This window comes from Cervus canadensis, chromosome 15 (genome assembly GCF_019320065.1).
Source record: "Cervus canadensis isolate Bull #8, Minnesota chromosome 15, ASM1932006v1, whole genome shotgun sequence".
NCBI classification, from domain to species: domain Eukaryota; kingdom Metazoa; phylum Chordata; class Mammalia; order Artiodactyla; family Cervidae; genus Cervus; species Cervus canadensis.
The window spans coordinates 51294825-51307041 of record NC_057400.1 but is presented as its reverse complement, the minus strand read 5'-3'; the positions used below and the strand labels follow the sequence as shown (position 1 = coordinate 51307041).

The following is a 12217-nucleotide window of genomic DNA, read 5'->3' as shown; positions in this document are numbered from 1 at the left end:
CTTGGTGCTAGACTCCTGTCTCCCCTACTCTGTGGTCAGGTCCTTATGCACTTTTGGGGTGCAGCTGCGAGAATAAGCCCAATGAACACTCTCAGAAAAATACACCAGGTTTGGTGGGCAAGAGAGCAACCACAAACTGGAGCTATAGCGCCATCTTCTGGAAAGCAAGAGATTTCCTGCGGCCAGTCAGCAGAGTGGTAGGAACCAGAGAAGACTTAAAAGCTTAAGAATTCTGCCACAAGAGGGAGCAAAAAGAGTGCAGTAGGTATTCCTATATACAAAGGCAAAGAAATCTCCATATATAACAGCCACAAAGAACAGTATACCCCATCTGAAGCCAACCAGTAAAGATTTAATTAAGACGTCAGGTATTTCGGATGTGAAAGCAGCAATGCCAGACTACAAAGAACAAGGAAAATCAAGTAATCACGTCATCACCAAAAGAATAATTTTCCAATAACTGAGCTCATAGGTATGGCATTCTGTGATCTAGCTGATAATTCAGAACAACTATTTTGAAGAAATTCAATGAATTACAAAAAAAACTTTAAGATAATTCAATTTTATCAGGGAAAAATGTACATGAACAAGATGAGATGTTTACCCAAGGAATAGATATTATAAAAAATAATTCTGGAGCTGAAGAAACTCAATGAAGGAAATGAAAAATGTGATAGAGAGCATCTATAGCACAGTGAAGCAAATGGAAGACAGGATACATGACCTGGAAGACAGGAATTTTGAAATAAGAGCAGAAAAAAGAAAAATGAGTGAAAAAGAGTAAAGAAAGTGAATGTTATCTATGAGATTCCATCTAAAGAACAAATGTATGAATAATCAGTGTTCCAGAAAGAGTAGAGAGGGAGAAGGGGGCAGAAAATTTATTCAAAGAAATAACAGCTGAACAGAAACCTGAGGAGAGATTTGGATATCCAAATTCTTGAAGATAACAGGTCAACCTGTGAACTCAATGCAAAAAGACCTCCTTTAAGACACATTATAATGAAACTGTCAAAAAAATCAGAGAATTTTGAAAGCAGTCAGAAAAAAAAGATTATATAACTTACAAAGGAACCACCATTAGGCTATAAGCAAATTTCTCAGCAGAAACCCTACAGGTCAGAAGAGAGTGGAATAACATATTCAAAGTGTTCATTGAAAGAACAAACTGCCAGCCAGGAATACTGTATCTGACAAACTTACCGTGAGATATGAAGGAGAAATACTTTCCCAGAAAAACAAAAGCTGAGGGAATCCACTAGACTTGCTTTGCAAGAAACACTGAAAGGAGTTCTTTGAAGCTGGAATGAAAAGATGCTAGTCAGTGACATGAAAATGGGAAAGTATACAACACACTGATAAAAGGTATGAATATAAAATCAATATACAGAATCAGTTGCATTTATATTTGCATGCATGCATGCTCAGTCACGTCTGACTCTGTGACCCCATGGATTGTAGCCTGCCAGGCTCCTCTGTCCATAGAATTTTCAGCCAAGAATACTGGAGTGGGTTGCCATTTCCTTCTCCAGGGGATCCTCTCAACCCAGGAATCAAACCTGCATCTCCTGCACTGGCAGGCAGATTCTTTACCACTGAGCCACCTGGGAAGCCCCACATTTATATAATACCAATAACAAAATATCTGAAAAGAAAAAAAAACTACCCCATTTACAATGGCATCAAAACAATAAGACATTTAGGAATAAATTTAGTCAAGGAAGTGAAACATCTGTACAATGAAAACTATGAGACTTTGATGAAAAAAACTGAAGAAGTCACAAACAAATGGAAAGATATCCTGTGTTCACAAACTGGAAGAATTAATATTGCTAAAATGTCCATATTACCTAAAGCCATCTATAGAGTCAATGTGATCCGTATCAAAATTTCCATGGCATTTTTCACAGGAATAGAAAAAATAATCCTAACATTAATATGAGATTTAAAAAAGATCCCAAATATCGAAAGCAATCCTGAGAAAGAAAAAAGTCACAGGGATTACACGTCTTCATTTCAAACTATACTACAAAGCTATAGTAATTAAAATAGCATGTTACTAGCGTAACACACACAGGTCAATAGAACAGAGCAGAGAGCTCAGAAATAACCCGCTGCATAAAAAATGAACTCATGTTTGATAAGGGAGCCAACAACACTCAATGGGGAAAGGACAGTCTCTTCAATAAATGGTGCTGGGAAAACTGGATAACCACATGCAGGAAAATGACACCCCATCACTCACAAAAATTAACTTGAAATGGATTAAAGACTTAAACATAAGACTTGATCCCATAAAGCTGCTAGAAGAAGACGTAAAGAAGCTCCTTGATACTGATCGGTGTAGTGATGTTTTAGATATGACACCAAGGGCACAAGCAACCAAAGAAAAATCAGCAAGTAGGGCTACAAATTAAAAAGCTTCTGCACAGCAAAAAAAAAAAAAGCCACATATGGAACGGGAGGCGGTGTTTGCAAAGCGTGTATCAAGCAATTAACAGCCAAAATATAGACACTAAACAACTTAGACAACATGTAGCTAATGCTAAGCCTCTATCACTCTATCCCTTATATAAAGCAATATATAAACATGTCAAATCAACACACTGAACCCTGGCCTCCTGCACTGCACGTGGATTCTTTACCGTCTGAGCCACCAGGGCAGCCACTGTACCCCTTAAGCTTACGCAACGTTATGTAGTTTACTATATACCTCAGTAAAAATGTTAAAAACTGCACTCTATTGACTTCAGGAAAAGGCCCAGCACTACCCTTAGCTGCCTCATTTGAGAGGGCCTCTTAAATCAAGAATTCTATGCCTAGGGCCTAATGTAGCTGTATCCCCATCTGCAGGGCCAATAGGATATGACCACCTGGAGCCCATTTCATTTCAATCTAGGTCATGTTTAAGGTACCTGGGACTCTAAACAGCTCAGCTTCCAGGCCCATTTTCCCAAAAATGTAGCCTTATAATAAGGGTGGTCAAGAGGTGGCTCTTTGCAGGGGGACAAAACTTAGGCAGGTAGGCTAAAGAACCCACAAATGTTCCTTAGTGGCTATTAAGAGATTGAATGGTGGAAGAGAAGAGGAATGGGCTGTGGGCTGGCTCTCCCCTGGCCATCACCTCTGGAATTCTGAGAAATCAGAAAATTCTAAAATCCAAGCTGCATGTGCATGTTGAGTGAACATAATAGCTCGTTTGCTTGATTTTATAACATCAAAATATTTTCACCTGTTTCCTCAGGCCCTGCAGATATTAGGGGGAGGATCTAAGAAAGAGAAAGGCATTGATTGCTAAATAGATTTTAGGCAGAGTCCTTCTTATCAGAGTTGTCACAAGGGAGTCCTGATCAGTTGTAGGTAAGTCGACTACTGAAGAGCTACCACCATCTTCAGCCAGCGGACATTTACATCCCCATATCTAATCTGTTTCTTCCTGAAGGTTGAGTTAACCAGGACAATAGAAAGTTCTAACATATCTTTATAGGTTCCCCGAAGCCAGAAGACTAATCCCAATTCCTCTGTTACGAAGTTACTTCATGGTCCTTTTATGCCTGTGCCACTGTACGCAAGCTTATCTGAATAAAAAACTGATTTGTTGGTAGACTAAGATCATAAAGGGCAGTGTGGTATAGTGGTTAAGTCCACAACTCTGTAATAAGAATGCTTGGGTTTAGCTCCTAGATTGTGAGTCAGTTAATGTCCCCAGGCACAATGGCAACATGCTGGATGTGGCGCCAGCCACAGGGAGAGCCCATCGCACGTTTATTTTCCCAGCTCCACGTTCAGTGACGTCACTGGTAGTTTGCTATTGGCCATGGTGGAAGTATTTACACCACAAATTGTTCAAATTAGTCTGTTTTTTAAGTTAGTAATAACAGTAGTTCCCACAGTATAGGGGAGCTTAGATAAATGAGAATATGTGTGTGTGAGAATCATGTAGCAAATGCTCAATAAATGCTACCAGTTATTAATACATGGTCAGAATGTATTAAGGCCAGAGTTTACAAAGCAGAGGAAGCAAACTTTGGAAACAGACATATACTTCCACTAAGTATAAAGTGTTAGTACAAGATCTTTGTACTACTGATCTTCCCAATTCTATTTCTTTGAAACTTATTTCATACAGGTTTTGTGGTCTTTCTCAGTAGAGAAAGTGGGGGGAAGGGAGCTAAAATAAGATTAGACTGTAATCCTAACTGGTCAAGCCAGAAAGCCCTTTGTGGTAAAGCAGAGGTGTTGGTAGAGATCTCTGAATTTCTAAAAGCTTGTTTTTAACTCTAATAGCCAAGAGATAGAACCTACAAACTTGTGGGAGCTATTGAAGAGCAGGAAGTAAAACTGTTGGACGTTATCATCACCTCCCATTATAACATGCCTCTTACTTGTACAGTGCTTCATTTTTACACAGCCCTGAGAAGTGGGAGATGAGGAAATAAACTTAGAGAGATGAAGACATTTGCTCAAAATTACAGTTAACTGAGTTTCAACACAAGTTGACACTAAGTCTAAGACACTTTGAACTAGAAATACAAATCTCAGGACCCTCATTTTTGAAGGGGTTTATCAACCAAACATCAGGATTTAGTTAGTTTCCTCTCAATTGATGTAATTCAATCTAAAGCACAATATCTTTGATAATTAGCCTTTTAGGGCTTCTGATCTATGTGGATGTATTATTCTAGTTATTCTCATATAACACTGATATTACAGTAGCATCCATTTTGCAACAGAGGATGATGGTCTAGAGAAATGAAAGACTTGCCTAAAATAAGGAGCAGGAAAACCCAGGGGATAGTCTTCCATGAAGAATCACACTATACTCCTTTATCTGATTTTTCAGCACAAAATATACAAGTCCTTTTACTCGGTCAACACAAATTCTACTTAAGCTCCTGAGTTTCAGAAGAGCTAAGGGTATTTCTTCTGCCTTTGGAAGATGAAGCATCCTCCAAATCCATCTAATGACCTTCAGTGTACTGACAAATTCATTGATTGTATCAAACATTATTGGAGGTGGGGCCCATCAGGAAGGGCATAGTTATTTTATATTTGTTATCAAGTCAGGTTTTGACTTATTTCTGGAAATCATAACTTGGATATAATGTGACAGCACAGATCTGCTAATGAGTTAGACAAAAGCAATTCCTGCAAGACTAATTTTAGGGCTTCCTTTAAGCCTGGCAACCACACACAGGTCCTTCAAGACTGAAGCTCCTCTTTCTAGTGACCATCTTCCTACAATAAGCCCATGTTATTTCCAAGGGGACTGACCCTACGGAGGGATGGGTACTTCGTAAGTTGTAACAGTTGAGTAACTACTGTTCCCCAGATTTTTGTGGGCGTGACTGACTCCAGGAGGTAGCTGGATCACATTTGTTTTCTCATTGATTTGAAAAAGGCGTTCCATCTCTTCTAAGGCTCCAGATATTGCAATCCACATATGAAACTAACATAAGAGCAAGAGCTACATATTGACTAGAAATTGAGTGGGTCTTTTTTTCCTACTAGCATAATTTGTAATTTTACCGTAGAATGCAGTAAGAGAAAGTACTCCTAGGAAAAGTATCATTAAGGACAATAAGTATTTCTCCCTCAGTTCACTGATATTCTTAAACATCTGACGGTTCAAATTGTGATGTGATTTCTTAGAATTAAAAAAATTTTTCTTCAATACCAAGCCACCCAATCCATAGATTAGCTTTTGTAATATTAGCCAGATGGCTACATAAAATAATCTCTCTCCATTCTTATATTCTTTAAAAAACAATTCATTATTTGTATGGTACTTCATAATTTACAAGTCTTCACATACATAGTATCTCACGTAACCTTCACAGAAGGCAAAAATTTTCATCACTTAACAGATGACAATACTGATCCTTTACCCAGGTGATATTACTGGTAATGGCAAGTATCAAAAATAGAACTTGGGACTTTGAGACCAGTATTTTTTTTTTTCCTTATACCAAGCCACCCTTAAGTATAAAAGATTCTGTTCCAAAGCATTTCTATTTGTTCATAAAAAGTTTTTTTAAAAATCTAGTACAAAAATTCACAAAGATAAAATGACTTGCCATCAAAGCCTTACTGGTGGTACACTGATTTCCGGAGTCACACAGTCATGTCTCGGCATGTTCAGCACCACGTAGGTGTGCTCTACACCCTACACAATCACTGCCCTACGGCTTTCTGATCAAATCAAGTACATTACGAGAGAGGCAGGATAATACATTACCACGGACCTGAATAAATGACCTCACAAAGTGAAACAGACCTTTCTGAAAGCTTACCTGAGTGCAAGCTGTTCCATCCTCTGACTGGGAACTGGTAATGGAATATTAAGAAGCTGAAACTGAGATTCCTGCTATGAAACTAACAACACAAAATACTGTAATTTTAGAAAAGTTTGTAAAAGATTGCTGATTGGCTATGTTCAAACTATCAGTGGCCGGAAGCTACATTCTGAAACCTTAAATACCAGAAATGCATTTTAACTTTTAAGAAGTTTGGGGATTGTGAACATGGCAGGCAGAAAGAGAATCTGTACATCTGAATTCCAACAAAAGATCTGAGAGCACTGGCCTATTGAAAAAAGAATTACAATATGATGACTATTCAAAGCCTTCCAGTTGGCATTCTGGCTAGGACATAGGATCTTTTCCTAAAATGTTTCTTTTATGTGAAAAGGATTTAAAAATTGTAATACCATATATTAAGTGCAAGCAAATTATTACCTTCTTAGGGCATTAAAATTGATTAGTTAAAAGAATGTTAATTGTAATCCTCTTCTTCAAAAGAAATCATAAACATGCTGCTCCCTTCTTGCCTTTGGGGCAAATTTCCTCTTCTTTGGTAGCACTGGAGACCCCCAGTCTATAAACCAGATCTCTAAGTAAATAATTTCCTGCTGCTCCTAAGTTACTTCAGTCATGTCTCAACTCTTTGCAACCCCATGTACTGTAGCCCGCCAGGCTCCTCTGTCCATGGGATTCTCCAGGCAAGAATACCAGAGTGGATTGTCATGCCCTCCTCCAGGGTATCTTTCTGACTCAGGGATCGAACCTGCATCTCTCACGTCTCCTGCATTTGTAGGCAGGTTCTTTACCACTGGTGCCAGCTGGGAAGCACTAAATAATTTCTTCAGCACGTTTTTTAAATGAATAAAAAATAAGATTCCCAGGTATTTTCCCCAAACCTGTAAGGTCCCTAGTTGCCTAGCAATCAGCAAGATAATAGCAGGAAAGCAAGAACTCCTTTCTTGCCTCTAGCTTGGCAGAGGGGCTGGACCTCAATGGGAATCCCATAACTAAATCATCAAACAGGGCACAGCTATAGCTTTTTAGCTGTAAGCCCAAGATTCAGGCATGATACTGTCACACTGGGTACGGTGTTTCGTTTGAAGTACCTTGGTTCTCACAGCCGCCGAGCAGCTGGCGTTGTACCTGAAGCTCTATTCTCTACAATGTACTTAATTGCACAGTTTTTTCTGATTATAACATCACAATGCCAATGCTGAAATACCAGGGCTATGGGGAAGACGTTTAAAAAGCATGGCCTGAGGACTTGCCTGGTGGGTCTGTGGTTAAGAATCTGCCTGCCAATGCAGGGGACACAGGTTTGATCCCTGCTCCGGGAAGACCCCACATGCTGTGCGGCAGCTAGGCCTGGGCACCGCAGCTACTGAGCCCACACGTGTGAGAGCCCACGCTGGGCAACGAGAAGCTACTGCAGTGCGAAGCCCACACACTGCAACTGCAGCAGCCCCTGCTCACCGTAACTAGAGAAAGCACGTGATGAAGACCTAGAGCAGCCAAAAGTAAGGATTTATAAAACTGTAAAAAAATAAAAATGAAAGCAAATGCCCGACAGAATGGAAAGATGAAAAATTATATTCTTCACACCAGATTTTTATTCACTCATTCAAGCACCTTCTTTTCCATGTGGTTCAAGTGGTAGAGGTTACAATCTATTGCTACTAGTACAAAACAGAATGAATCAACATTCTTACAATACTGAAAGACTAGGATCATTCCTAACACTACTTTGCTTTACTTCTTACTCCTAAATTTTAAGTCATCCATTCCTTCAATATGCAATATCTCAGCATTATTGAAACAATGTTTTATATCTAGAGATTTTCTAAACTTTGTAGGGAACTAGATCTATAAACTGGAAGATTTTTTTTTGGTTATTATTTTAAAAAAACAATTATCTCTGAACTTTACGAGCTAATTATTGTCTGCAAAACTGAGTATTCTTCCTCTATACAAAGGTCACCAACTTAACTTCTCATTAGAAAAGAAAATAACCAAACAACAAACACAAGATAAGAAATTAGCCAGAAAGCTATGGCTTGTTTCCCACTCAGGAAAAAAGTATAACTGGTAACAAATAAGGTACAATTTCCATAAGTGGATATTTTTTTAAACTTGTAAGGTTTCCATTTCTAAAACAGAAGAGTTGAGACACTTTTCTAAGTAGCTTAATCTGTCAGAAGATTTCATACCAATATTTACACCCTCAGTACTTTCTATTTTGCTTTTACACAGTTAACTTTAAAAGGCAATTCCTCCCATTAAATTTGTGTGTTATTAAAAGTGTATGCTAAAGTTAAATGGGCAAAGATAAAGGCCTACATTTGTATTTTGAGGTAGGGGAAAGAAAGTTATTTCCAAAAGGCAAGAACTCTTTGGTGAGAAGTATTTTTTACTAACACTTACCAATTTTATTCTTCCACAATTGGATGCATCAACTTGAGTCCAATGAGCATCTGGATTTGCCACATCTCGTGATTTCCAACCTTAATCATAATTGTGTCTTCTCTTTTTGTACTCATTTATACAAATGGAGGGCAAGAATACAGTAACTATTTTAGTGATTACATGAGTTCTATACTAAGACAGTGTGACCCTGCTAAGATAGAATTTTTGGCTCACAGACATTACTACCATGAGCTAACTTATTTGCTGCTGATATAAAAAATACTCTGGTATATAATAGGCAATTATGGGGTGTAAACTTATGAAAACTGAATATATAAAAACAGAGAATTGCCTGAAGTAATTACAATCAATAATTTCAGAGCTGGAAGGAAATTTAGAAATCATCTAATCTTAATTCCTAGAAAGTCAGATATAAAGACTTGGTTGGCAAAAAACACACTTCTTATGAGTGCCAGAGCTAGTTAATATTCCAGGTCAATTATTCCTCACAGTATACAATACTCATAGTTAAGAATAAATTACTTGAAAATTTATTTCCTAACAGATCTTTGTTAGATTAAGAAAATCAATCCAAACAAAAATGTTCAAAATCTGCTATCTATTCTTCCTTCTTAGTTCATGTTGCTGAATAAATGACAGTTAAACTTTAGAAGGACAAAAGGTCAAGGAACTAGATCAAGGAACTACACAACTTAAAGTGAATAAATTCAACATCTGAGCATAATCCTTTTCTCTAGTCCCGAAACAGGTTGATTTCAACACAAATTCTTAGATATTTGCCACTTAACTTCCAGGCTTATAGACAAAGCTGTAACAGATCTCAAGATGTGGAGTTGATTCAATGACAAAAACTTAATTTGAGCACTTTCCTTCATGGCTACTACAACCACAAAATCAGTTTCTCTCAAAGGAGGTTTCAGCCTCAGAGGGCTCACATATAATCTCAATTAGTGAAAACAATAGGCAGCTTTCTGTTTATTCTTTACACTATGTATATCTTAAATGGGAAGAAAAAGGGAGTAAAACAAAAATTAACCCAGAATAAATTTTTTCACTTAGATTACCTAGACATCAGCTCATAATGAACTGGGAGATCTACAGTATACTGTATGGTCATTTAAGGCACAAAGCTTTACAGGACTTGAGGTAGCTGCTTACAACAGGAGCTTAAAGCAAGATGAAGACAAGATACCTTATAAAAGAGAGAGACTTTAATAAAATTTTAATTGCAAGGAGTAAATCACAATGAAAATTTGAAAAGTTAAAGCATATTTGTTTTTATTTATAGACAGTTATCACAAGAATTGTAAAGAAAAAGAACATCAGAATGGAACTGGATAGATGTTTTCATGCTATAGCTAAGAATAAACAATGTTCCTACATATTATGGTTAATGAGCACATTATCAGTGTAACAGTGAACTGCGGTTATTTAAAAATATGTAGACCATAATCTGTGCTTTAGAAATAATTGTATATAGTGTTATAAGCTGAAAAGACTTCAAAAGAATACCAAATATACACCTGTGTATAAGAATTCAGAAAAGGATGCATTCTGTAAAGTCAATCAGCTGTATTAAAAATGACACAAATTCAAAACAAGATGCATATTATATAAAAAAGGACTTTGTAAGACTTGCTTGCTACATTAAATCCATAGTTTAATCCACAAAATTTCCTTTTAATTATCATTCAGACAGAAGCATGCAAATAGTTCTAGGATCTACTTCGAGTCTTCCCCAAATCCACTAAGGCTACACATTCTCTCTTCAGGAGCTAAGCAGGTATTCGGGTAGCTGCTTCCTCCTCTGCATCCGCTCGGTTTGCGTTAATTTCTGCAAGTGTTCGGCCAAACCGTGCCCATTCATCATTTCGGGGGACAGCAATCTGCTGTTAAAAGAAATACAATGCTTTATGTACGGTGAAATAAAAGATCATTTTACCCACTATTTTTCAGTGTTTTCAAATAATTTTTCCATTAAAAAGTAATAATTGACTTGAATGTCCCTTCCATAATTACAGCTACTATACTAATAATTTATAACATTTCAAAACAAAAGATAGTGTTTGATAAGTGTGTTGTGACAGCCTCAGAAATGATTTTGCTATTATCAGCATCTGTGCAAGAGAGAATGACAATGATGCTCTGTAAATATAACTCCTATGCACTATCTCATGGATTTTCTGGTGAGCAGGAATTCTTGGAAGAATTTTTACTTCTTGCACACTAGTATGAAGTAATTTTTGAAACATGGTTCATAAGAGGCTGGTTTCTTGTTTAAATATTTTTGTTTGGAGTATAAGATAACCTTTCTTGATGTATCTTAAACCTTTCGTCAAAAGGTATGCTGCTACTTACCAATTCAGTGACACATCAATAGTAAAAGGGGAAAGGACGCTTGTGATATATTTCCCTCACTGAAGTAGTTCAATAACCAAAAATTTTTGACAGCTGTCATTATAATATTGGAGGAATCTAGTATGCCATATGAGGGCACAGAGCATTCAGTGTGGCAAATGGATGTGCCAGCTTCTAAATCTATTGTATGACTTTAGACTCGGACAGTATACCCAGTATTGTAGCTCCCAGACAAATGTGACTATTTAAATTACTTAAAATGAAATAAAATTGAAAATTCAGTTATTCAATTGTTCGAGCCACATTTTAAGTGTTCAGTAGCCAAATCTGGCTGATAGCTACCATGTTGGATGGTGCAGCTACAGAGTAATTCCATCTATGCAGACAATTCAACTGGCTGCTCTAAATGATCCAATTTACCTCTCTCCAAATGCAGTTGCTAGAGGCTGTGGGATGTCCAGAGAGGATGGAGAATCATAAGGCACAGCAAAAGAAAAGAGTGAATAAGGCACTGCTGCTGCTGCTGCTAAGTCGCTTCAGTCATGCGACCCCATAGATGGCAGCCCACCAGGCTCCCCCATCCCTGGGATTCTCCAGGCAAGAACACTAGAGTGGGTTGCCATTTTCTTCTCCAATGCATGAAGGTGAAAAGTGAAAATGAAGTTGCTCAGTCGTGTCCGACTCTTAGCGACCCCATGGACTGCAACCTACAAGGCTCCTCCATCCATGGGATTTGCCAGGCAAGGGTACTGGAGTGGGGTGCCATTGCCTTCTCCGGACTAAGGCACTGGCCAGTGCTAAAACATGAGGAAACCACTCCTGAGCATTGTGCACAGTCAACCCAAACAGTAAAGATGAGAGGGCTGCAACTCATCCTGTTGGGTTCATTCATAATGGCTTTGCAACAAGGCTCAAGGGGTCACGAATGACATTTCACATAGTCATTAGATAGCTCTTAAAAGATACTACTTTTTATTTGAGCTACCTGGTCCAAACAAATCTATGTATACAGAAAATAAAATCTTATCTCAATGTCAATTCTGTAGAGCCTCCAAGTCCAACTATAACTAAATCTCTTCTGCTTGAAGAATTTCTAATTTCCAGCAATGCATGCTGGAAAGTACTTTCGACAT

General features: G+C 37.8%; 1 protein-coding gene across 7 annotated transcripts in view; it reads right to left on the bottom strand.

Annotated features, from left to right (window-relative positions):
• Positions 1–9978: 9978 nt before the first annotated feature.
• The window catches only part of DYNC1I2 (dynein cytoplasmic 1 intermediate chain 2), a 53975-nt gene continuing 51736 nt past the window's right edge, over positions 9979–12217 (bottom strand). For 4 of the 7 annotated variants that reach the window (XM_043487827.1, XM_043487831.1, XM_043487825.1 and 1 more), the window contains one exon: positions 9979–10615. In XM_043487827.1, coding sequence (XP_043343762.1) covers positions 10502–10615 — 114 coding nt within the window. In that variant the 3' untranslated portion in view covers positions 9979–10501. The remainder of the gene's footprint in view (positions 10616–12217) is intronic. The other 3 variants (XM_043487829.1, XM_043487832.1, XM_043487828.1) reach the window with 1 other exon arrangement.